We start from the raw sequence: 25,556 nt of genomic DNA, 5'->3' as shown, positions 1-25,556 counted from the left end.
GAGCTCTGTGTAGCAAATGCACGAACTCTTTCAAAATGACAAATTAGAAGTATATGAACACCTAAGTTGAATTATCCTATATCTACATAACATTATTGACATTTTGACATGAAACTTGCCATCCCAGAACCTGAGGGAAGGACTACTTTACTTTCAACATCTTTTCCTGTTTTTGCAGCGAATGGGGAACTCGAACACAGAGATGGGCACACACAGGGACAATACAATGCAGCAAAAGCGAGAAGCAGGGAGAGGGATGTGTATGCTGGGGACCACATCAGGTATCTAGCGGGATTTTCGGGGGTAGTAAAATACTGTCTGCAGCCTCACATCCATTTGTCTTCACTTGCTTTTATACTACATAGTAAGAGCTGAGTAGTCACAAGAGCCTGTAAGGCCAAGGTATCTACTCTGAGCCCAGGGAAGGGAGGGCCGGCCTGAGACCCGAAGGACAGCAGGAATCAGCCACCGAGTCAAGAGGAGGGCAAAGAGTTCCAGGTAGGGGAACAGCACATGCCAAGTCTGAAAGGAGATGGAGGCGGCTGTAGAGAGCTTGAAATGGTTTGGGCTGAAAGGGGAACCAGTGGAGAAAGCAAAGGCGATAGGAGGCCTTGTGAGCTTGGTAAGGACTTGAGCCCAAGTTGGAAGATACTCAACTGGGTCGCCCTCATTCACCCTCTCTCATTGGCTTCCCGTGAACTTCCTAGCACGCTGCAGCTCAGTGAAGCTCCTGTCCCACCCCTTTGCCTATCCTCACCTGAGCCCACAGAAGTAACCAGGTCACCCTAGTGTCCCCGCCTTATACCCCAATGATGTCAGACCATTTCTGACTTACTGACTTACAAATGTTCCTAGTTATTTACTGTGTATTTTCTCAGCATGAGGGCTCTGAAATCTGTCTCCCTCTATGTTCACAGATGGCTCTGGCTTAACCCTAAAGAACTCCTTAACTACATATAAGAAACAAGTGCAAGCGCAAAATCAGCAAGCCCAGCCCATCACGCCCTACCTTCCCTGCTGCTCCTCTATTTCATACTCTCAGGAGACCTTTTCTCTCTTCCTCATGCTCTGTTCAACGGGTTTACGGGCCTGATAGCTTTTCCTATGGTCTCTCCAATCTAAGTCTCACATTTCTGCTTTTTACAGGAGATGGCCCTTATTTTCTCCACAGTCACCTCAAATCTACAAGGGCTAAAAACTGTCGCTCTTTCCTTGACACCCCCTTTTCTCCTAATGGAAACTACTGCTTCTCATTCACCTCTCACAAATCTCTACGGCAGTGTCCCTGGGGCTCCCTCTCCAACACACCTATGCTTAGCCTTGATGGCTCACTTCCTGGCTTAGAGCACAGATGTATTTATTGGCAGTCCCTGTCAGGGTCATGTCCTTACAAAGCCTGAGCACATAGTGGGACCTCAGTACTAATAACCCCTCATTGCATACTTCTCTTGAAACATTTCTTCTCACTGCAACTGTTTAAGTGAACAGGAAGATAATTTACGTTTGCCTGAATTCAAAAGTGAAACAAACCTTGTTTCTTAAATCCCTCACATAGCTCCTAGGAGAAAACATGACAATGTACTAACCTGACAAAGAACAAAATTGGTACCATGACCTATGTATCAGTCTGAATGGTGTCCCTGTCACAAAAGCAAAACGGCACAGAGCAGAATTTAACTCAAGCAGCATTGCTATTCTAACCGGGTGGAGTGAGGGGATGGCTTTGAAAATAAGGAAAGCAAGAGGACCGGTCTGTGGTGTTGTCAGCACTGAACATCAATAGGAACCAATGGTCACCCTGCCAAGCCCAGAGTGTGTCTCTGTTCCTCCAAAGTTCCTTCTAGGCAGGTGGGAACTTTGTCGAGCTTGCCCTCGTTATTACAGACAGCCAATCCCAGTATGGGGGTAAAGTCAATTATATCTCTCCTAGTTCCAGTGAAGCTGCTACTGATCTGAGTACCACTTTTTGAGTAACCCCTTTCAAAGGCAGCATGCAGGAACCAGACAGAAACTAGACAGACAGTCCTGGCCAAACCCTCATTTACTCACAATTTTTGTCCCCTGAGGCTTAGGAGCCCCTGTGGCTGGTGTCAGGAGCTGTTTGGCCACAGCTTCCCGTTGGGTAGCGTCCACTGCACTCAGGGCTGTGCGACTGCCGTCCTCATTGATGACCATGGAGGCTCCTGGGTGCACGTTGGGTCCATTGATGACTGCTTGTCTTAGTTCCTGCACGTTCCATGGGGTAACTGGCTGAGGGTAGGTGAGTTTTGTGGCAAATACCTAGAAACAAGGATTGCATGTCAGGAGGAGTAGACAAAGGTTCCAGGAATACAAAAGTAACAAAATGAGCTGTCTGATTTCCTCCCAAACTCAGGGCAGCTGTCTGCTTAGCCTAGGCCTTTCTGTAGACAGAACATCTACGACCTCTACAGAGTCATTCTGCTTCGCTTGCTCCCTTGAGGGAACAGACTGGGCAATTTATGCATTAGTTTTTTTTCCTCTCTCTCTCTTTTTTTTGTTTTTTTGAGACAGGGTTTCTCTATGTTGCAGTCCTGGAACTTGCTTTGTAGACCAGTCTGGCCTTGAACTCATTGAGATCCACTTGCTACTGCCTCCCAAGTGCTGGGATTAAAGGTGTGCGCCACCACTGCCTGGCTGCATTAGTTTTCTTAAATGCACGCTGAAACTTCACCCTTTTCCCATCTGCCAATAAAGTCAGGGTCGCCAAAGGAGGAAGGAGTGGAATGGGGCACTTGCTTGAGAGTCACCACACCCCTCCACATCTTAGCAGGTATTGCTAACTCCTCAAGGAAGTTCCGCTGAGTTCAGGCAAAGCATCAGTCAGTAGTATTTGAGAGGAAATGGATTTGCAATTCTGAGACTGAAGAACATTAAGTGTTCTTTTGTCAATACTAGACCTGAAACCTGCTCTAAAACAAGTGTGTTTCTCTACAGTTGAGTTAGTTTCCCCATCACTGATTTTTATTTGATACTTCAACACACGCACACAAGTGAATTAAAGACTCTGGAGCCTAGGAAGGTAACGCCCCAGGTCTTTGTGAGGCAGCAGTGCAGGAGCCCTGCCATGGTCCGACCTCTTTTACTTTCCTAATGGACTTGTTTACTGTTTGGTCACCACTTGGCATACAGCTTTAGGAGACACTGCTCTGGTGTGTGGCTCCCTGCCCGGCTTAGCTCATTCTCATTTTATCTCACCTCCTTGTTCCCATAACACCTCTGGTATGTTGTGGAGGAGGGGGTAGGGCAGCAGCTTTACCCACCCTCTTCTTCCTAGCTGCCCTACAATAACCCAAGGTCTACATGACTGAGAATAGGGCAGGGTAGGGCCAGTAGGGTGGACAGCGTTAGTCTCTCCTCAGGGTCCAAGCCAGCAAATAAACAGATCCAATAAGGAAAAGGCCTGAATTCTGGGAAGATAGAAGGCAAGGACTCACTAAAGGTTTCCTCCAAAGCTGGGGACACTCTGGGCATTGAGGTCAAAGCCAGGGTAGCTTCTACATTCTGTCTAGAGAAGAAAATGAACATGTCCTGGGCCTTTCCTTCCTGGACTTCAGACTTGAGAATATGACAGCTGGCTTTCGTGGCGCCTTTCTTTGGTATACAGTCCAGCTTCTGCAGGCAAGGACCTGTGGTTCTTGGGGGGCAGTGCACAGGGCAGAGCCTCCTCTGCCGGTTCTTGACACAGCAGGCTCTTGCCTAGGAAGCCAAAGTGTGCCGAAGAATCGGAACACTTTAGCTCTGCTCATTACTAGCTTCCCCAAGAGAGGCAGGGTGGCGTGTAAGGAAATGAAACTCTGCACAGAGGGAATTAAACCATCTTCGAATTATTGACCTCAAGGCCCATTAAGGAGGAAGTCGGCCAGAGAGCTGCTACTAATGAGCACGAAGGCTTTAACTGGTGGGGAAGTGAGAAAAGGAAGCTGGCTCGCCAAGGGAATGCTAATGGGTGGACTGGCCCTCACCCCTGGAACTGGGGCAGACGACACACATGCTGCCTAAGGGTCCTCCCACTTGTCACAGCCAGACACCCAAGTGGGACTGAAATCCCCTTGCCCTCTTCTTCCATCATGGACTCAGTTGGACATGGAAGGTTTAAAATCTAGGTTAAGATAGGCAAGAATAAGATACAGATACAAGAAGTGGAATGATCTGCTGGGAATTCCCTAGTGCTTCAGGGCAAAGTATTCTAATAGGATGGCAACACCTTTATGCACCTCAAGTTCCTTCCCTACAGGTCCTTCCTCCACGTGTGAAGAAGCACTATTCCCACTGGAACAGCTGCTCTACCACCAAACTGCCCTCAGACCTTTATGGTACACCTGTCTATCAGTGGCAAAATGAGGTCTCTCCCTAACAACACACCATGGGAATTCCAATCTCATTGGTATTGATGTACATGTCTGGGCAGATGACTGAGCGGGCTGCATAGTCGACTCGTTTTCCCATCATGTGCTTCCGGAACAGGCCTTCCTTCTTCTCTAGGATCTGTAAAAAGAAAAAAGACAGAATAATAAATAATTCAATTATGTTTATTGTTTTCCTGCTTCCATACCAGTGTATATAATGTGCATCTATAAACATTCAGATGGGAGCTGGGAATATAGAGCAGTTGTTATTTATTACTGACCCTCACCAACTTGTGACGGAAATGCAATCACTGCTCACCTGTCTTATGCCAGGGTACTTTTCCAACATTAATTTGTCCATCTCACTGTCAAACACAATATTGACATGGCTCTGAAGGCGAATCCAAATGTTGTAAAGTTTATCTGTGAGAGACTGGCCTGGAAGCATACTTAAAAAGGATCGGTCGATAGCAACTGAAGAGTCATTTTCCTGGGAAGATAAAATTCAACGAAATAGGAATGATTGGAAAACACCTTGTTTTTTACTCAACCTAGCTCTGATTTAAATATAAATAAATAAATAAGTAAGCTTAGCCTCTGAAATGATAAAACTGGAGTTAGCCTTTGAGGCTGACAGATGATGAACTAAACTTGTCAGTATGTACTCGTACACATCAGTCCCATTATATATGTATTAGCATGTCTCTTTTGGCAGTAAAGTGAGCTCAGAAGTTATAAACACAGCAGGACTGTAGCACATATCTGCAATTATCAGTCACTTGAGAAGCTGAGGCAGGAGAGTGAGAAGAGTGAGACCCTCCTGGACTACACAGCAAAATCCTATCTCAAAATTCAAAACTAAACCAAGATAAAAAAAAAAAAGTGTGTGTGTGTGTGTCTCTGTGTGTGTGTCTGTCTGTGTGTGTATGTGTCTCTGTGTTTGTCTGTCTGTCTGCGTGTGTGTGTGTGTGTGTGTGTGTGAGTGCGCGCGCAAGCATGCTCGTGCTCCTGTTTAAAGCTTCCCAATGCCTTCTCCGCCAAAATTGACAGAGCCATAGCAACCTGTCCTGCGGGCACTCTACTCCTGTGGCTTCTACCAGGTGAGTGCGTTTCACGTGGAACTGCCACTTTAGTTAAAGGCTTAGGAAAAGATGGTTCAGTGAATTTATAAAAGTGCAGGTGCAACATGCAGGACGCCCTGAACTCTACCCCCAACACCACATAAACTGTGTGATGGTACACACTTGTAATCCTAGCACTTGGAAGGTGGCAGGAAGATTGAAGTTGAAGGTCAGTCTTGGCTATATAGTGACTTAAAGGCCAGCATGGGCTACATAAGACCCTGTCTCCAAATAATAATAAACTACAAATAATAACAATAATAGTATTACTATTATTTTAATGTAGGTCAAATAATTTCTTAAAAAGAAAAATGTTTGCCATACAACACTGCGTGTCTGTTAAGTCCCAAGTTGGTTAGATTAAGTTACAGGCTGACCCTCAAGCTTACATATTTATCTAATCATTTAAAAATATTTCTATCCTAGTTCTGTCTCTTCCACTCCCCCTGTTACCTGCCCAGACAAGAATTACAGAAGTCCTAGGGTGACTTAGAGCACCACCTACTGGCCAAGCACCTCCTACTGGCCCCATCTGGCTGCAAATGGCCTAGGAAATAATTTTCACATCCTCTACTGTAGTTCAAATGAGAGAAAAAAACTGCCAGTGTGTCAAGGTAGAGGGCAGGCGATGATCCAGTAGATGATAACATCAAAGTGATAATTTGGGTTTGTCCCCACAACCAAGGGCTAAAGGAATCATCTAGGAAGATGCATGTAGTTCTGCAGGCAACATTATGGACCCTTTCACCACGTGAATGATGGTAGAGGCCTGTATAGTTGAACCCAGCTTATAGCATCTGCTGGCTCAGAGCCACATGATTACTGCTGAAAAGAACAAGACCTTGTCCACTGGTCTGGTACATCCCTAGTCCCTGGGAACAGCTCCTGGGAGAGCACTGCTATGGGAATACAATGATGAACACAAACAGGGAAAAGACAAGACTATGTCTAATTAACCAAAGGGAAACTGGTTTAGGGATCAAGATGGCACTGGTTTTTCTACAGAGATCAAGCCCTGTTATTATGGACAAAAGCTTATCTCTACTCTAAAAGGATATGAAAATGAAATTCTTCTTAGTCCTTGGATTTGGTTATCCTATGATCTTTTGTCTCCCATACTGGACCAGGGATTGCGGATGGCAACTCTCTCTTACACTGAGGATCTGTTCAAAGCATACCTACATTGACCCATCAGTAAACTTCAGCAGAACCAGAGGAAGCTTCAAGGAGCCATCCAAAGTTAGGTTCCCAAGGGACATCTGGGCTGACAGCAGGACTGTCTGAACAGTTGGCAGAAGTCTGAGAGGCCTGTCTTTCCAAGGCTGGAGAAGGCCATTTTTATTTGCATCCTGACCACATTTCAGGATGGGAGTGGCCTTGGCAAATGTTCTAAGTAACCAATACAGCTTTATGTTCACTATAGAGTTGGTATAAGACCCAGAAGAGTGAAAGGGCTATGGAAATGTCAGTGGGGACAGCCTTATCCTAAAAATCCCATTCTACATTGTCCTAGCTATGTTGCTGAAGACTTTAATGAGCATAAAACACACATTCTTAAGCCTGAGGGAAGACGACTATTTGCCTTACTGTGGTGCAGAACAGCCTAGGTGTGAAACCTCACCATAAATTACATACACTTTATAGTGGAGATCAGACCAAGAAATCAAAGTGACTCAACTAAAACCACTGGCATGGTCATTGGATACAGAACCTAAAACACACCTAGATTTATCTATCATCAGGCCTGTGCTCGTCCCAACTATTCACACTGCCCACCAGGGGTGCTGCCCTCTGAAGGTAGCATCTTGCAGCAGCTATAGCATCTGTGTCTGCAAAGGGTAGTTCTTATCATACCAGTCATTAACCAAGCCTATCATATATCACCACTGAGGCAGCCCTGACCTTGTCTGTGATGAGTTCTGTCACCTCACAGGGCAGCTTCTGTTCTTGGGCCATCAATGCCAGAAGTTTCCGGATCAAAACTGCATCCTTCATTACAGCCTGTAAGTTCACTGTCTGGCCATTAGTAAACATCTGGTCCCCCAGGCGATTGACAGGACGATACCTACAGAGTGACATAGGACTCCATGAGTGTTCTCCAGACTCTTAACCTGAATTAACCTAACACAACCTACTCAAACAACGTTCATGTCTAGACAACCAAATAATAGAGACTGTTCAGGCCACTACCTGCAGCCTTGGGTGGACAGTTTCATGATTTCTCAGTGCCCCAACCCTTCCAGGCCCTCCTAAAAGTCCTTGCTCAATTCCTCAGCCCACCCTTTTCATGCAAAATAAGTTTTAAAAGGCATTACCTGGAGGGCGGCACCACTATGAAATCTAGAAAGAACATACTGGGGTTGAAACTAGACTCCACGCCCATATCATCCAATCCAGAAAAAAGGTAATTCAGGAAGAATCCTGTGTTTGAAATAAAGTAACCAATAAGACCATTTAAGCCTATGTATAAGGACATAGAAATATTACTGAGAAAAAAATTAAATAAAAAGTTTGGGATCCTATGTAGTTAGAAAAGTTATTCATAAAAACAAACCAAAACCAGCCTGGGTATATGACAGCTTGTATGCAAGTAAGACAACATAAAGACACCCAGGGACAACACTACTAAGAAAGGAAATGAGCTGTGCAGGAACAAGAGATTTTCATCACCCTCTTGGACTTGTAGTCTTACACACATAATTAAATATCTGCCACTTTGAACTCTAGACAAAATTAATGGAAGTAAAAAAAAATCAAGTCAAAATAAAGTTTAGCTTTTAAAAACAAAGACAAACTGGGCAGAGTGGCCTTTAATTCCAGCACCTGGAAACAGAGTTCGAGGACTGCCTGATCTACAGAGAGAGTTCCAAGACAACCAGGGCTACACAGAGAAACCTCGACTGGAAACCTCAGGAAAGCAAAAAAAAACAAAAAAGATATGTAACATCCTCTTCATGAGTATGTCAAGAAGGCTCTTCAGCAAACTGGATCAAAGACATATTTTAGATTCAGGTGACCTAAAACAGCTTGGAGAAAACAAATAAAACCTGCCCCATAGAGTATCTCACTAACTTGCTTACTCTTTTGATTCCTGATATGTGAACACCATGCTTGTCTGTGAGCACTTATACAGAAAGCAGAGTCACGTGTTCCAGGACACCCTCTTAGAAAACAGATGTGAGGGCTTGAGCATCCTGCATAGATTGTTATGTATTCAAAAGAGAACAGAGATTTCCCTTTTAGTAGGGAACTGAAACATACAAAAGATTCCCATACAACATTTAAAAGATCTTTTTCTGGGGCTGGGGTAGGGCTCAAGACAGGGTCTCAGTATGTAGTCCTAGCTGTCTTGGAACTCACTATATAGTCCAAGCTGACCTGGAACTCACAGAGATCTGCCTGCATTTGCCTGCTGAGTTGTAGGACTAAAGGCATGCATCACCATGCCGGCCAAAACATCTTTTTTTAGTGGGCACTTAAAATAGGTGAGTGACAATGAAACTTGCAGGAAAACATCAGTGTATGAGTGACTGGACTCAGGTACAGCAAGGTTTTGGTGCTGGGTGTGACCTCCCCTGCTCCTTTATAGCTCTAAGTCAATGTGCCCCGAAGCTTGCCCCAGATCTATGGATAGATTTCAAGGGAGAGCTCCATTAATTAGAACTTTAGTTAAGGGTGGGCTAATGAAATGAACCAGGAAATCAATAGACAGGCTGTTTCTCTAGCACCTTCATTCTTCCAAATGGCAAAAAGATGCTCTTGGGCGCTGCTAGGTGTCAGGTACCCTCGCTTCCCCATCAGAGCTTCTTCAATTCCTGGAGCTGCTGGTACTCCTTCTGTAACGAGAGACAGCCATTGTTTGTCCCAATTATAAAAAGCTTGAAACTCTACCACAAACATCAAACTTTCCAACCCAGATTTCCACCCACACTCTAATTTCCAGAGGATGAAAACAACACACTATTATATAAAACCAGAGAGGCAGAGCAAGAGACCATCACCACTAGCTCACAATATTAATGGAACTATTTTCACTTTTAAATATTCTTTTCTAGTACTTTGGTTCATGTACTACTTTACATGACATTGAAACTTTGCCAGGCACGGTGGTGCAGGCCTATTACCTCAGTATTCAGGAGGATGACACAGAAGGATCACGAGTTTTAGGGCAGTGTGGGTGGACTACCCAATGAAATATTACCTCAAGACTACAGAAATCAATCTTACATGGATTTCTTTCTTTTTGGCTTTTGCTATTGGTTTGTTTGTTTTTATATTTTGAGCCAGGGTTTCTCTGTGTAACAATCCTGGCTGACCTGGAACTCACTCTGTAGACCAGGTTGGCCTTGAACTCAAAGAGATCTGCCTGTCTCTGACTCCCAAGTGCTGAAAGGTATGAGACACTACCACCCAGCTGCATGGATTTATTTTCAACAGAACTCTGCTCATTTGGTATTATCAGAGGCACATATGAACAAGTGCTATATAGTTTCATCTGACTATTTTTTAGTTTGTTACTGAAACAATCTTATACAGCCCAGGCTAACCTGTCTCCACCTCCCAAAAGCTGGGCTTAAATAGTCTATGGCCAGCTTCAATCACCACATTTTTTTTCCCCTCATTTTTTGAGACAGGGTTTGTCTGTGTAGCCCTGGCTGTCCTGGAACTTGTTCCGTGGACCAGGCTAGCCTCAAAATCAGAGATCTGCCTGCCTCTGCCTCCTGAGTGCTGGGATTAAAGGCATGCACCACCATGTCTGTTTCCAATCATATTTTTGGCTGCAGGATACTCTACTGAGGGAGTTTCCTAATTTATTTGACATACTCTTCTACTTGGACATTCAGCTCAATTCCAGTGTTTTGCTTTTCTAAGTAAACATTATTGGGCTGGGACACTATAAACCGGTAGAATATACCTCGTACGAATGAGGCCCTGGGTTCAATGCAAGTAACATTATCTTTATGCACATGGTAATTCACCAGAAAGGGTCACAGAAGCAGAAGTAATACATCTGAAGATTTGCTCTTCACTGTGTCACTGTGACAACACATGTGCCACTGTGCACACACATGGAAGTCACACATATGGAAGCCGTCTTCTGACAACTTTTGGGAGCTGCTTCTTTCTTTCAGGATGGGTTCTGGGGACAGAACATAGGTGTGGACCCTAAGTCCTTTTATCCACTTGTTCTTGCTAGTCCCTGTGTGGAAATTTCTACAGATTCAAATACACTGACTTTAAAAATATCACATTAGTAGGTGAAGGTGACTAGGCAAAATTTCCTGAGAGGCTGGTTACTAGCTATGCGCCGATTAAGTAGAAAACTGTATTTGGGGTTATCATTCAAGAGGCCAACTTCTAAAACTCAGATGAAGAACAAAGGTAATTTAAGAATCATGTAGGCTCAAAATCGTCAGCATTTCCTGGGATGCCTTAACTGAAATGAAGCATTGCTCAATTTTCCCGTTTCTGGATTTATCAGTGCAGGAACTATGCTGCGCTTGTGTTCCCTGCTCTAGAGAGTGGCTAGTACACAGGTGACAGCTGCCAGCTGGAACCCACATTCCACATATTCTCAACTCTCCGTAAACAGCAATGCTGTTTGCCCTGTTTTATACTTTTAGCTAATCTTTCCCTTAACTAATAAAAAATGAAATTTATGTATCTGTTGAAGAGTGGATGTGTATGTAATAGTCCATGGCACAGTGAAGGTCAGAGAACAAATAACTTTCAGCAGTCGGTTCTCTCTTCCCACATGTGGGTCCTGGAGACTTAACTCAGGGTGTCTGGTTTAGCAGGAGGCAACTTTATCTGCTGAACCATCTCGCCAGCCCAACATGGGTAAATAATATCTAAGCATTACTTATGCCGGATGTGAGGGTCCACGGACGCCTTTAAGTCAGCATGTGGTCTAGACAGAGGCAGGAGTATCTCTGTGAGTTCAAGACCAGCCTGGTCTATGCAGTGAGTTCCACAACACCCAGGACCATGTAAAGAGACCTTGTCTCAAACTCCTCCCAGCTAAAAAGTTATTAAATAAAAAAACAAAAACAAGACCAACCAACGAACAAAAAAACCAATCCTAAAGCCAAAACAAAGACTATTTTCTACAGGTTTCTAATGCCCAGCCTTCCAGTTTCATGGTATACTTGCAGTGACAGCAAAAGATTACCTCAAATGAATGGGCTTGACAAAGGAACTAAAAGGCTACTTTATCGCTGAACACTTGCCTCCCAACTGGAGCTGTCGTCTAAAATTCAGAATGTCTGTTTTCAGTGTCTTATCATTTTCTAAGATAACTTGGGGGTCATGGTAGCAACCGTCAAGTAGCAGTAAGAGAAATGCTTCCATCGCCATTTGCAGGTAAAAGAAGGGAAATCCACTCTTGTGCTACTAGCTGTTCACTATTAAACAACACTTAGCAGTCTTTCTAAACAGGGTGGAAAATCTCACTCTGGGTCCTAGGAAACAGAAAGACCATGACCAGAAAAACTGGCAAGCTTCAAGTGAAGTTTAAATTAGTTAACAGTGTCACACCCATGTTAGTTCTGATGAATGCTTAGGAAAATCTAAAATGTTACAATTGGACAAACTGAATAGAGAATTTATGGGAACTGTGTTTGCTATCCTCTAAGTCTAAATTTACTACACAATAAAAGGCTTATTAAAAACCAGTACACAAGAGCCAGGTGGATCTGAGTTCAAGGCCATCCTGGTCTACAGAGTGAATTTCAGAACATGTCTGGAAAAATCAAAACAAACAAAAAAACTAAGAAAACAAAACAGTGCACAGATTTTTTATTTATACCAAACCTTGTCAGAGTCTCAAGGTAAAAGATACAACATTCATCCTCCAGCCCTAAGAAGTTAGGACTCCCCGGAGAGTACACATGAGAAACACGGCTAGAGCTCCTTAGAGACCCAGCCTGCTTACCTGGGGGCTCTGCATCCTTCTGGCCAGACTTTTTGTGCACTGCGGCTGGATATGTGATTATCAGCTTACTGTTGTGTTCCTTTCGAACCACTGACCGTCCGGTCCTATTCATGGGAACATGTGCAGAGAGAAACAAACCCCAATGTTTAATAAACAGTGCTGAGTGATAGGCCAAGCAGCTCAAGCAGGAAAGGCTGATGGACAATACTCACTTGCAGTGGGGACATCGCTTAGCGGTCATATGTGTCTTCCAGAAGTAAGCAATGAGTCTGCTCCTGCTTTCACAGACATTTTTCACCTGTTTAAAGTCAGAATATTACAGTGACTTATTTTTAGGTAGGGTCTCACTCTGTAGCCCAGATTAGCCTTAAATGCGTAATCTTCTTACTTTAGCTTCTCAAATAATGGGGTTACAGATATGTACTACCATACCTGCATCACAATGTCATTCTGAAAAGAATACAATCTGTATGTATTTAGTGGTTTTTCATTTTTTATTTTAACTAGAAGAAATCATCCTGTGGTGGTCTGAATGAGAAATACCCCCTGGCAAGTTCAGGCATTTGAACACTTGGTCCCTAGTTGGTGGCATTGTTTGGGTAGGCTATGGAACCTTTGGGGATTTGGCCTGGCTAGAGGAAGCATATCAGTGGGCACAGGCTTTAAGAGCTCATAGACTTGCTCTCTGCTTCATATTTGCAGCTGAAGATGATCTCTCAGTCCAGGATCTCCTGCAATTACAACCCCACTTCTGGAGCCTTAAGTGCATATAAACTCTTCCATCCTTAAGCTGCCTATGGTCATGGCGTTTTATCACAGCAACAAAAAGTTACTAAAATACATCCTTACTTAAACAAAAATGTCCCACAAATTAGTCTTTAAATAGCTATCTGTGTGGTCATATTAAAGGTAATCAAACATCATCAAGGACAAGGCACTGAGGTTTCTCAAGAAGTGCTCTTTGGTCTGGCTGCAGCAGATCATCTTGAAATTGCCACCTGCTTTCTATCCCCTAGAACGTATATCATATGATGCTGACTTTGAGGAAGCCTAGTATCAGATGGAAATGATGCAGAGCCTTTGCCATGGAAACACTAATAACTCCATGTGGGCTAGTACCAGTTCTTGTACTATGGTTTATTTGACCCTCAGGCAATTTCTACATTCTTGCTTTATTTACTAAAATGCCTGGAAGAACCCGTGTACTGTACTGTAAACAGTGCTCACAGGTCTCTATTGCTAAAGGCACACAGAATGATGCCTAAACTGATGGAATTTTGTAGAAAAGGACTTTGGCGCTGACACACTATAATCTTTGAGAGTGTTTTTAAAGATGTGCTGACTGTAATTAAAGATTCACATCTGCTTAATATCCTAATATGAGCACTTGAGAAGTTAGCTACAGCAGATGAACACAAATTTTCATTCTTGCTATCAGTGATCATTTGGGCAAGAGTTGACGATGGAATGAGCAGATGACCTGAGTCACGGCATTTATACATTCACCAGTCAGTAACAACAGAAGCATGAGCACCAGTAATGCGGGCAGCAGGAGGCAATACAGAGCGAGACTGAAGACAACCCTTCCACTCACTGAGAGGACCAGGCTAAGCACTCCAAGTTCCCCAAAGTCTCTGCCAGGATGTAGTCACTGTTCACTACAGGCCAGAACATCAAAGAGTTCACTGTCCCAAACCTAAGCAAACTTGCCAGGATTATGCTTTTCAAGAACACAACTAAGAAAAAAGAAGTTTCTAGAAAGGGAGTTAATGTGGACTCCCTTTTATTTTTAAATTTTTTGTTTTAAAGTTGTGTGAATGTCTTTGTCTGTGTATAGATAGGTATGTACAGGTGGCCATGGAGGCCAGAGGCATCTGGTTGTGAGTCATCTAACATGGGTTCTGGGGAATTAGACGCGGGTCTTCTGTAAGAGCAGTGTGCACCCTTTACTGTTAAGTCATTTCTCTGGTCCTACCAGGCAACTCTTGTAGAAAAGCAGAGGGTTTCTTTAATGTCATCTCTCTGGACAAATCCTGACTGTTTAGCATGATTCTTACTCATAGTATCAGACTAAGAACATAAACTTCTCCAGGAAGCCGTGACTAAGAGACACCATGAATCCATTAGGGAGCTTGGAATAAGTGCAGGTTAATTTAATTCTGTGTGTAGCTGGGCCCCCTCTCTGTTACTTTCCCAGTTGGCTCTCAGCGTTCCCACAGTGGTGCTTGGCTGCGAACAGGGGTCCCTGCTCTAGATTAAATGGTACCATACTTGGTCATAAAGAGAATTCAGTATGAAGGTCAGTGTTGCAGCTTATTAGCTACCTCTCTCTGTCACTGAGCAAATGAATTCTTTCACAGACGCCGTTAACGGAGAGATGAGACAGCAGGGGTTTAGAGAAAGAATGGTGTGGGGAGTGGGTGGATGTAAGAACAGACATTGGTCTCAACACAACTGCTTGCTGGATGTTATACTTAAGCTAGTACCATCTAACCCTCTTACCAGCCCTGCTGGCAGCCATAAACATAAGGAAATGAACACTCAGGCGATTTTAGAAATTTGCAAAGTCATAGGGCTCACAGGGGCAGAGCTGGGAAGCCAGAAATGTATGCAGGCAATGTCATAGAGGAACCATAGCGATCATGTTTAAAGCAAAGCATCACAGAAAGGGAGATGGCAGTAACTCACATGTGCACCTTGGGACCCCAAGAGGTTGTTCTGCAGAATTTTGCTTGTGTACTCTTCTAACTCTTCTTGAATTTCGAAGGCGGAAGGATTAGCAGTTTCTTCCAGAAACTGAAAAAGAGGAAAGCTACTGTAATACTACAATCAGTAAATGACTGATGAACATCATGGTTGTGGCTGACCTCTTCAAGGACTGAGATCAATCTAAAGGAGGAAAGGAAACCAGAGTTTCTGTGCTACAGCTTCAAAACAGTGAAGTGGGCTAGGGATGCCGTCAGTGGTGGAGCGGAGCACCTGCTTGCCTAGCACATGCAAGGCCCCAGATTTTACAAACAAACATAACAACAAATCCTTTTCTAGTGATTGTGGGCTGGACTATTTGGGTCAATTAAGGATTTCAAAGACCCAAGACAAAAGTGACACAAAAGTGTTTCTAACCCTTTAATTCTCTGAAGGGCTGATAGGTCAATGAGGAAGAAGCAGGCTAAACTGAAGTAAAAATAGGGGTCCAGTGAGGTCAGTGTATATGAGCTGGGGGGGTCACTTAGTCTTATGCTCCCAGGTGCAGGGGTCGCCCAGTATTCTTATGCATTTCTGTGGAAGACACTGACACAGAAGTCTCTGAGAACCCCTGGAGGTCTGTGTACCTCAAATTCATTTTTTAATTCATCAATTTTATGCTTTTCATTTTGAAGCCCCCAAATGATGCAGCAACAGAAATCAATACCTAGTATCAAACATGACATCACCACTTCCCAAAACCCAACAAACAGGTCTATTAAGGTGGGAGGATCCAAAGAACCCTTGTACAACTGCACAGAACAGTGTGCACACATGCACGCGCGCGTGCGCGCACACACACACACACACACACACACGTTTGTTTCCTCATGAGCAAAATTCAGCCAATGCCCTTGTGGTAGGAAAACCCCAAAGCAACATGCCATTTTTACCACAGTTCAGAACATACCACATGATTTACATTTTTTTCTACACAGTTTAGAACATACCACATGATTTACATTTTTTTCTATCTGGTATTGTTCACTGATTACTTGAATGGGGCTGGGAAGGGTGACTGTCAGATTCTTCTATCAGAAAGTGACTCTTCCTCAATCTTTGTGGTTAATATAGATTATACATGTGTGTGGCAGAATGTATTGTAAAGTGTACCAGCAGCCTGCTACTTAAAGTATCAGTCATTCAAACCATTCTCTATTTACATCCATGTAAATTCACGAATGCCGTAGATTTCTACTGCATTCAATGGCTTATTATTTACTACCACAATTTTTGATTGTCCCAGATTTGGCCATTCTTTTGACTGACTTGAGAACCAACTTGCTCTCTGGCACGTCATATTACAGGCTAGTATAATTTCTGATCCAGGCTTATAATCAGCCAATTCTTCCAGAAACCCTTGGACAAGGAATGACGTGTCTGAAGGTTTGGATGTGCGCCTCCATCTACCTCTTCTCCTACTGCTCCACACAGACCCAGGGAAAAATATCTATCTATTGGCATCATTATAAGATACAGGGGTCACCGAGTGGAGTTTGGTGCACTCCTTTAATCCCAGCACTCGGGAGGCAGAGGCAGGTGGATCTCTGTGAGTTCGAGGCCAGCCTGGTCTACAGAGTGAGTTCCAGGACAGTCAGGGCTGTAAACAGAGAAATCCTGTCTCAAGAGACCCCCCCCCAAAATAAAGAAAGAAAAATTCAGACATTTTGGAGATCATTGGGGGTGGCAATTAAGGACAACATACAAGCATCTCTTGATGTCCTAGTTTCTATTACCAACCTACCCTGCTCAGAATCCGCTCAAGTTCATAGACTGCTTGTAGGGCTCCAACTTCCAAGACCCTCAGCTGGCAGACCAACAGGTGAATGGCAGCCCGAGGACAAGTCAGCATGTGGCAATTTAAACAGGAGCCTCGGAGCAAGAGGTAGAGTTTCTAAAGAGTGGGACAAAGAGAAATGGGACATTATAAAGAGACACAGTACTCATGGTGATTTTCATTGTACAAGAGATTTTTCTTTCCATAGTCTATTTTCTGAAGAATTCTACTCCTGCCTCTATAGCTTTTTGGATCCTATAAACTAGTCAAACATTCCCAAATATTTCTTTTAATGATTTCATTTTAAACCATTCAAATTAGAGATTCATGTAGAATGAATGCACGGTCTGAGAAAAGCAGTTCCTTTTGTTTTATACCAACTACTTAACTAAGACAATAGCTTTTCTCTAATATGCTTAAGAGGCAAACAATGTCTGCGTGTACACCACAATCTGAAAAGATTAACTCCTGGAGCCTCGTTTTCTTGATAAAAGAGCTAAACACACACAAGTGGCAGTCTACAGGAGCTCCATTTTGATGTTATTGGTCTTCCTTCAGGGGCTTTGCTTCTTCTGCCAAGAGGAGAGCTACCTGAAAAGCCAATGGCCTTGGGAGCACCAGAATTCCCTCTATCACTAGGGAGGTGACTGTCACCCAGCTTTCTGAAGGGCACGGAACCCTTCAAGCAAAAGGGCATAAATCAGTGCATGAAGTCTGAATTAGACCTGGAGTCTTGGATAGGTGGGTGGGTGGCTCACTAAACATTTCTCTCTAAGCCGGGCGGTGATGGCGCACGCCTTTAATCCCAGCACTTGGGAGGCAGAGTCAGGCGGATCTCTGTGAGTTCGAGGCCAGGCTGGACCAACAGCCTCCAAAACAATACAGAGAAACCCTGTCTCGTAAAAAACAAAAAACCAAAAAAAACCAAACAAACAAACAAACAAAAAAAAAAAACAAATTTCTCTCTAACATGAACAAAATCTAGCTGTGGCTTTTCTCAACTGGAATCAAATGAAATTCTCTGGGTAAATCTGTAGGGTAAGCTGAAGTTACAGGGCAAGCATACCTAATTTGAGAATCTAAAATCCCAAACTTTTTGAGCCCTGACACACAAATAAACAAATTCAACATCTGACTTCATGGGTTATGGGTTTTAGTAAAAATGTAAAAATGTCAGAAATACATACAATCTCCTTCAGACTGTATATATGAGGTATATATAAACTATGAGTGAATTTATGCTTACATTTGAGTTCCATGCCTACAATATCACCATTTCGTAGGTTGTAAATATTCTAAAACCTGAAATTTGAAACACTTTTGGTCTCAAGCATTTTGGACAATGGACACTCAAGGTGATTTGTACTAGGTCCCTCAAGGTCTTTTCTTTCTAAGAAAGAGGAACAAGAGATGGTCCTCACAAGCCCAGCAACCCCAAGACCCACATGCCCAGGGCAGCACTTACATCAAAGAGCAGAGGGTTGTACACTGTGAGCGGGAGCTCAATGTGGCCCAGGTGTCCCGAGCAGTTGCTGAAGTCTTGCACGCAGGTGGAGCACACTTCTTTGGAATCTGCAGGACCCAAAGCCAAATCATACAGGCCATTTGCTGAAGGGTTTCCCAGGCTGTCCACATAGCGAGGGTTTGTAATGGATTTAACACTTAATTTCCTGAGGAGATTAAAAAAAGATCCAGGGAAAGCTCAGGTTATTAACTTCTCTGATGCTGAAGTGAGAGAGGCAGGTTATAAACCAGACCTGACAAAGTCCAAATCGTCCAATTAAGGGACTGCCATTTAAGAACTCCGGTACACAGAATAACAAATTTAAAAAAATTAAACACAAATAAATTCACAAAGAAACAACTTCCTTATGCAAAGTTTCATCAGTTTGTATAATGATGGAATCTCTTAACTGTCAAACAACTAGTCTTGTACCCATTGACAGCCTATCATTGTGCCACATACGACAGCAAATGTTACACAGCCTGTGTGTGGCGGCTACTCAGTTGTATCTGGGTGTTCACAACAACAATCAAACAGTTGGAAAGTTCCCTTCTTGTCATATAAATACACTTTATGAAGCTTAGTTTGCTTTTGAAATCTCATCTAATTTAGAAAACTGTGGGGAGCCAGACTGACCAAGGCTTTCTCAGAGGCCCTGATGAAGGGACAAAGAATACTTTAGTTCTGTGTCCTTGTCTAGGAAGAGCCAGTGCCTCGAAGGAGTCAAGGTTGCAGCTTCTGAGGATCCAACTCTTTCCCTTCAGCTTATCAGTCATATCTGAGGTATCATCCTATGTTCTCTTTGCCAAGTCACTGTCTGACTTAGCGCTCGGCTAACCGTTGCTGTTTCCCCTATTAACAGTATGCAACACGCCATACTTCCTAATAAGCTTGCTTGGTATAAGGCATAGCTTGTGAAAGACCTCCTGACATCTCATCTATCTTTCCATCCCTTGGCGTCTCCCCATCAGGACCCTGTCACTAACAATGGTCCAGGTCAGAAAATACATTAAGGGCAGAGATACCACCCCATACTTGCACTCCAGAGCGAACAAGAACAACAAAGAAGTCATTGAGTTGTATGGTCCGTAAACTGATGGTGGGCCATAAAGAATGAAGCCGTACAGATCTGGAAGACCCCCATGGTCAGTGCCACTGTAAGGACCAAGTATACACAGACATAGCTCTCCTGCTGTGGCTCTCATCTCTGTGGCTACTTTTCTGCTGTTAATGTCAAAAGGCACTTTAAGTCAATGCCGTCCCCCAGCATGGAGTCAGCCTGCAACCTTGAACTCAGCAATACTGAACAAATTACTTAGCTGTTTTATCTTTCAATCCTAATTTTTGACACTGCAACAAAATATACATAAAACATACCATGTTAAGCAATTTTAGGAGTGTGGGTCGGTGGTATTAAGTACACCACACTGGGCCATCATCAGCACTGCTCACCTCTAGGACCCTTCATCATGTAAGCCAAACTCCTCTATATCATCATTCCTCATTTCCCAGGCCCTATCTCCTGGCAACCACCTTTTTTCTTTCCATCTCAATTAATCTGACTGTTCCAGCACCTATTTAAATAAGTGGAATCAGTCAGCACCCATCTTTGTGACTGGCTTGTTTCGTTAAGCATACTATCCTTGAAGTTATAGATAAAATATATCAGTTCTTTCCTTTTTAGGGTTGAGTCAATAGCACAGGCTGTGTATACAGCCCATTTCATCAGCTCATCCACTATGCTGCTATGAAGGTAGACACATACCAGGAGAACTCCTAGATCAGACAGTAATGCCATTATTAACTTGTTGATGGATTTTTCATGTCAGCACCACCCTCATCAAGACCTGCTATTTTCTAGGTTTGTGTGTGTTTGTTTGTTTGATAATACATGTTATGTTGAGGTGGCATCTCACTGTGGTTCTGATCTGCATTGATTTTGGGATGCTGGCCATCTTTTCATGGTTTTTTTCCCCATTTGTGACTATGTTATGGCACTATGTATATTCAAGTCCTTTACTTCCTGTGGTGTCGAGGAACAGGGAAAGCAATGTGACTGGAGTAAAAGCAAGTGCAGAGACCAGAATGGCCCTTCCATGTTATTAAGGGCATGGCATTTCCTCTGAAGGAGATGAAAAGCTATCAGTTCCTAACAGCAAAAGGGAGCATTAATTATTTAACACCAGAGCCAAGAGGTCAGCACTGGCCTCATCAAGGGAGTCTTATGAGTCACAACCCCTTTGGCTCGGAGGAGGGGTTGGGGTAGGGGGTGGGTGTCACACATGTGACATCCTGCATATCAGATATTTACTTGACCATCCATAACAGCAGCAAAATTACAGATATGAGGCGGCAATGAGATAACTATGGTTGGGGGTCACCACAACATGAGGAACAGTATTAACGGGCTGCAGCATTAGGAAGGCTGAGAACCGCTGTTGTAGGTTTTACTAAGTATCCTTTTCCTGAAAGCAAACTCCTTAGGAAGGTATTAAGGTGATATCAAAATGACTACAATTATGTTTTAGAGTAATTCTGACAGCTATGTGGAGGACTGTCAGCGCATGTAATCTCAGCACGAAAAAAGAACTGACCTAAGGCAGTGAGTGGCAACAGAGATAAAAGGAGGGTAAAATCAAATCAGATATGTAGCAAAGGACTAATACGTAAGACGTCAGAGTGGCGTCTAGAATTGTTTCATTTTGCATTAAACCTGGCTCGCCACTTTGGAATGGCAGTTCCCTTCAGTTTGGGCAAGTGAGGGTGCATGTCGCGTTTTTAATGCAAGTTTGAGACGCATTAATAGTGATCAAATGTTATCGTGATCAAAATGAGGGTTAAAGAAGCGCTCCCGCGACTTCCTAACTTCATAAAGTAGAACAAGGCCTTAATCTGAGACTTAAGGGTTCATCATTGCTTGGACGAGGGGATCTAAGCGCGTGGCGGACATGAGAGCATAAATGACATAAAAGTGGTTCGTTAGCGAGGAAGATGAACGGATGAAGATGCAGCAAGGCAGGACACCCCCAGTCCCAGCAAACAGGCGGCTGGCTGCAGGACCCGCAGACACGGTCGGCGCGAGGCCTTCTGGGAATCGTAGTTCCCGGCGCCCGCTGCCACAACCATGCTCTTACACGCATCCCACCAACTCCTTACTTGAGCTCCTCAGCCGAATACATTCCGAAGGAAATGCCCTGAAGCCGCCTCCATGGCGTGTGCTTGGAGGCCAGCATCGTTCGAGTCAGTTTTGAGATCAGTCACCCAGAGAGAAGGTCCCGCTAGCTCCGGCGAAATCCACTCAAACCTAGCAGCGTGCGGCTACCATGTGTTTTCCACTGCGCTTGCGTGCGAGAATCGCCGCCTGACTTGTTGACTTGGACGAGCTCACTTTTGCTTTCGGGGTGGGGTGGGAGTGGAAGAAAATAGTCTCAATACCCTATTTCCGTTGGAAAGCAAAATTACAACTGAGACATTAGAAATCCTATTTTAGGTAAATTTATTTGAGATAAATCATGTGTTTTGAGCCTTCGGCTGGTATCCTTGCCAAACATGAGCTTGTAACCACCTCCTTTCGAGCTGAGATGCTCCACGCCTACCCCGCCCCTCTTGACCTTGTAGGCGGAGGGCGTTCCCAAGGTGCACTGCGATTAGCCCAAAGATGGCGACGGCGGCGGCGGCGGTGTCCGCACGCTGGCTGCGTTTCCGCGCGGGGCCTACCTTCCTGCAGACCGCTCGCGGGGCAGGTGTCTGTGAAGCGAAGCCCTGCTGCAGGTAAGAAGACCCGGGGTCAGCTTGGTCTCGCATTTCCTCGAGAGCTGTGGAACTAGGTGCTGTGCAACGGTACCCGCATGCCGGAGGCCGCGAGCCCTCAAAGGGTAGCACGAGGCGGCGGAGTTTTGAGATAAGTTTCGAACGGCGTGTGTTCTTTCGGGAGATTTTTATTGGTTGGTTGTAATACCCTATAAAGTTGAAATTACACTTTAAAGTAGGACGCTGTTTTTTGTGACGTTTACATTTCCGCGAGTGCTTCTTCAAGCCCCTTCACATATTTCTTTAAACCGCCTGCCATATTATATTCACTCTTAACTCTGCCAGGAGGAAAGGGCGCAGGGATAGATTTTCCCCAAATAAAGGGTAGGCTGTCATCGCCACTGTGAACCGAATGTTATGAAAACTTTGAGCTGAGAAAATTAGGGTTTAGTAAAAACAGAAAAGCCTTAAAATGCTTGACCCGTCTCTTTGGAGCTTGTGATAGTTACAACAGTGTTGCAGATATTTATGTAGTTTCTTTTACAGCCTTCAAACAGTGCCCTGGTGGAAGTATGAGGCAGTTAGGTGTATTAAAACTTGAAACCCAGTTTTACTTTTTTTTCCCTAGGCTTCAGTCGTGCTAATTACCCTCTCTACTACTGAGTTAAAATGGGCAACCCAAGAAAAACTTTTATATTCAGTGTTTGCCTTTTCTTCAGTTGTATGATAGTAGACAACTTATCTAAAGTGAATTCTAACTATCAATAACTGTCTGAAAGAACTATAGGGAATGAACGATATGTAACTTACTGTATATATTTTATTTTGTACCTACTTTATCCATTTCTACCTGTGTTCTTTGCCTGATGGCTACTTACTTCACTCAACATAAGATGATCTCTTCATGATGTCATTTGACAACATTAACTTAGAAGAGCTGATACACTTCTAAAATGCCTCTGTCACAGAGAGGTATTGCTTGAAAACTTGCCTGAAGGACAGGAAGATGGCCCAGTATCTAGAGATTCCTTGTCATACAAGCCTCCATTATAGTTTGATGAGGGAGCCCATGTAAAGTTGGAAAGAGAAGGAGAGAGCCAACTCCACAGATGTTCCGATGGCCACTCGTAACATGGTATATACAGCCATACAAAAATAATAAAAGCTTAAGTAAAATGATACCTTAAACCAGGTACCAATCGATGACATAGTTTCCTCTGTGGTCACATATAAATTTTATGAGTAATTCTGATGCCCTTTAAGAATGGAAGACACAGGCCGGGCGTTGGTGGCGCACGCCTTTAATCCCAGCACTCGGGAGGAAGAAGCAGGCGGATCTCTGTGAGTTCGAGACCATCCTGGTCTACCGAGCAAATTCTAGGAGAGAATCCAAAACAATGCAGAGAAACACTTGTCTCGAAAAACCAAAAAAAAAAAGGAAGACACAAGATAACATTAACTACTCATTATCTTTGTTGATAGGATACCAATAAATGTGTTGTTATCCATGAATAAGATAAGCCCTGACCTGGAACTCTGTAAACCAGGCTAGCAATGGGCCAATATTTCTATATTGGGAAAATGGGGGCCTCTGAGAATAAAGCAGTTAAAAGCCTTGTGTTGGTGCATTTTTGGTTGGTAAAAGTGGTAGATTATAAGGCCATGGGTGATCTTAGCTTTGTTTTAATTACTTTGAGTGGGGTAGGCCTTTGCTTGCTGTCTGGGTTCTGTCTCTTAAAAGCAACAACTCACTGAATTGATCCTTGTCTTACTTTTTTTTTAAGGTTAATTTCTGTATATTTCAAACCAGCTGTTCAGATTGTTCCAGTGCCATTCAATTTTCCAGTTGATTATTTTGTGAAGAGATTGCATGCTTAAAAAAAAAATCTTGGGCCGGGCGGTGGTGGCACACGCCTTTAATCCCAGCACTCTGGAGGCAGAGGCAGGCAGATCTCTGTGAGTTCGAGGCCAGGCTGGACCGACAGCCTCCAAAACAATACAGAGAAACCCTGTCTCGAAAAACCAAAAAAAAAAAAAAAAATCTTGGTTAAGTCTATAGCTTAGTTGATGTTCCAGAGCTTGACTTAGCATAGGTTAGGCTCTGGTTTAATTCCTAAGGTCACAAATAAATGACTAGATCAATCTTAACTGTCTGTCATTTCTTGCATTAAACTTGATGTTTTGATCAAAATGTGAGATATACAATCTAGACTGTTTGATATGTGATAACTAGAAAATGTAGCTCAAAATGTGTGCATGCAGGAGGAGATGAGCTGAGAACCTCCTTAAAGAGCAGTATTAACATTAGAGGCTTTATTGCTATTTTTATTTTAATGCAGATTTTATCCTGGAAGCGCATCCCTCTCAAAGGCTGAAGGAACAAATGAAACAGGTATTTTTAAAACTATGGAAATGTTCTTTATTTAAAAAGAGAAGCAAACACCTTGTATTTCTTTGTAATGTTAGAAAACTGATTATTTTTATTTTTATCTTATAAGGGATTGAAGAAATAGTCGTTCCAAAAAAGAAAACATGGTGAGTATTAATTTGCTATTGGTTGAACTAGTGGTTGGATATTTATTGTAAATAAAACAAGGTTTAAACAGTACCTATCACATAGACAAATAAATGTTAGCTGTTACTTTCAAGTTTTGTGATACAGTTTTTTTATGTTTAAAGCTACACATTTAGTCTAGAATTTAGCCATTAGGTATACTTTTTTTTGTATAATGATTTTAAATTTTAGTGACTGTATTATATTTCATTATATAGCCAGGACTAGACTCATTTATTTTCCTGGCCAAGAGCAAGATCAATGGCTGGCCATGGTGCCACATTCCTTTAATCCCAGCACTTGGGAGGCAGAGGCAGGAGGAGTTCTGTGAGTTCAAGGACAACCGAGTCTACCTAGTGAGTTCATACGGTGAGGTCCTGTCTTTAGAAAAAGAACAGGAATAACCGAGCACCAGCGCTAAGAGTTGGAAGTTGGCTATCTGTGGATACAGCATTCCATTGTACAGCACTTGGTCAACCTCTATACCCCAAAATCTACAAGAAATACCACAGAAGGAATATTTGGAGTGTGTACAATCTGCTACCTGCTTGCATTGTATCTTATAGTCTTATATGTATGTAGATTTACCCATATAGCTAGCTGGAATTCAGGTATATGGAGTGTTTTGAGGATTGTCAAAGGTTCCAGACCAGCCAGGGCTATTTAGCAAGACTTAGACTCAAAGACAAATGAAAAGTATTACTTATACCAACCAAGTTGCTTTTCATTGAACATTTGTAGTTTAACAATACTGAAACTAGGTAGTCCCTCGAGTTTTATTAAAAATACACCTTCCTATTGGTA

General features: G+C 43.2%; 2 protein-coding genes across 3 annotated transcripts in view; one reads left to right on the top strand and one right to left on the bottom strand.

The window, feature by feature from the left end:
* Positions 1 to 21,778, bottom strand: part of Polr1a (RNA polymerase I subunit A) — a 60,438-nt gene extending 38,660 nt beyond the window's left edge. The window contains exons 1-12 of the mRNA XM_040737896.1: positions 21,605 to 21,778; positions 18,410 to 18,614; positions 16,912 to 17,061; positions 15,111 to 15,218; positions 12,635 to 12,720; positions 12,423 to 12,526; positions 9,217 to 9,324; positions 7,804 to 7,909; positions 7,391 to 7,553; positions 4,687 to 4,857; positions 4,384 to 4,506; positions 2,050 to 2,280 (exon numbers count right to left, since the gene is read on the bottom strand). Of these exons, the coding sequence (XP_040593830.1) occupies positions 2,050 to 2,280; positions 4,384 to 4,506; positions 4,687 to 4,857; positions 7,391 to 7,553; positions 7,804 to 7,909; positions 9,217 to 9,324; positions 12,423 to 12,526; positions 12,635 to 12,720; positions 15,111 to 15,218; positions 16,912 to 17,061; positions 18,410 to 18,614; positions 21,605 to 21,681 (1,632 nt within the window). The 5' untranslated portion in view covers positions 21,682 to 21,778. The remainder of the gene's footprint in view (positions 1 to 2,049; positions 2,281 to 4,383; positions 4,507 to 4,686; positions 4,858 to 7,390; positions 7,554 to 7,803; positions 7,910 to 9,216; positions 9,325 to 12,422; positions 12,527 to 12,634; positions 12,721 to 15,110; positions 15,219 to 16,911; positions 17,062 to 18,409; positions 18,615 to 21,604) is intronic.
* Positions 21,779 to 22,087: 309 nt separating this feature from the next.
* Positions 22,088 to 25,556, top strand: part of Ptcd3 (pentatricopeptide repeat domain 3) — a 32,732-nt gene continuing 29,263 nt past the window's right edge. For both annotated transcript variants that reach the window (XM_040737641.1, XM_040737640.1), the window contains exons 1-3: positions 22,088 to 22,219; positions 24,538 to 24,590; positions 24,697 to 24,733. In XM_040737641.1, coding sequence (XP_040593575.1) covers positions 22,107 to 22,219; positions 24,538 to 24,590; positions 24,697 to 24,733 — 203 coding nt within the window. In that variant the 5' untranslated portion in view covers positions 22,088 to 22,106. The remainder of the gene's footprint in view (positions 22,220 to 24,537; positions 24,591 to 24,696; positions 24,734 to 25,556) is intronic.

This window comes from Mesocricetus auratus, unplaced genomic scaffold (assembly GCF_017639785.1).
Source record: "Mesocricetus auratus isolate SY011 unplaced genomic scaffold, BCM_Maur_2.0 Super-Scaffold_100676, whole genome shotgun sequence".
NCBI classification, from domain to species: Eukaryota; Metazoa; Chordata; class Mammalia; order Rodentia; family Cricetidae; genus Mesocricetus; species Mesocricetus auratus.
This window is presented reverse-complemented; position numbering and strand designations above follow the sequence as displayed.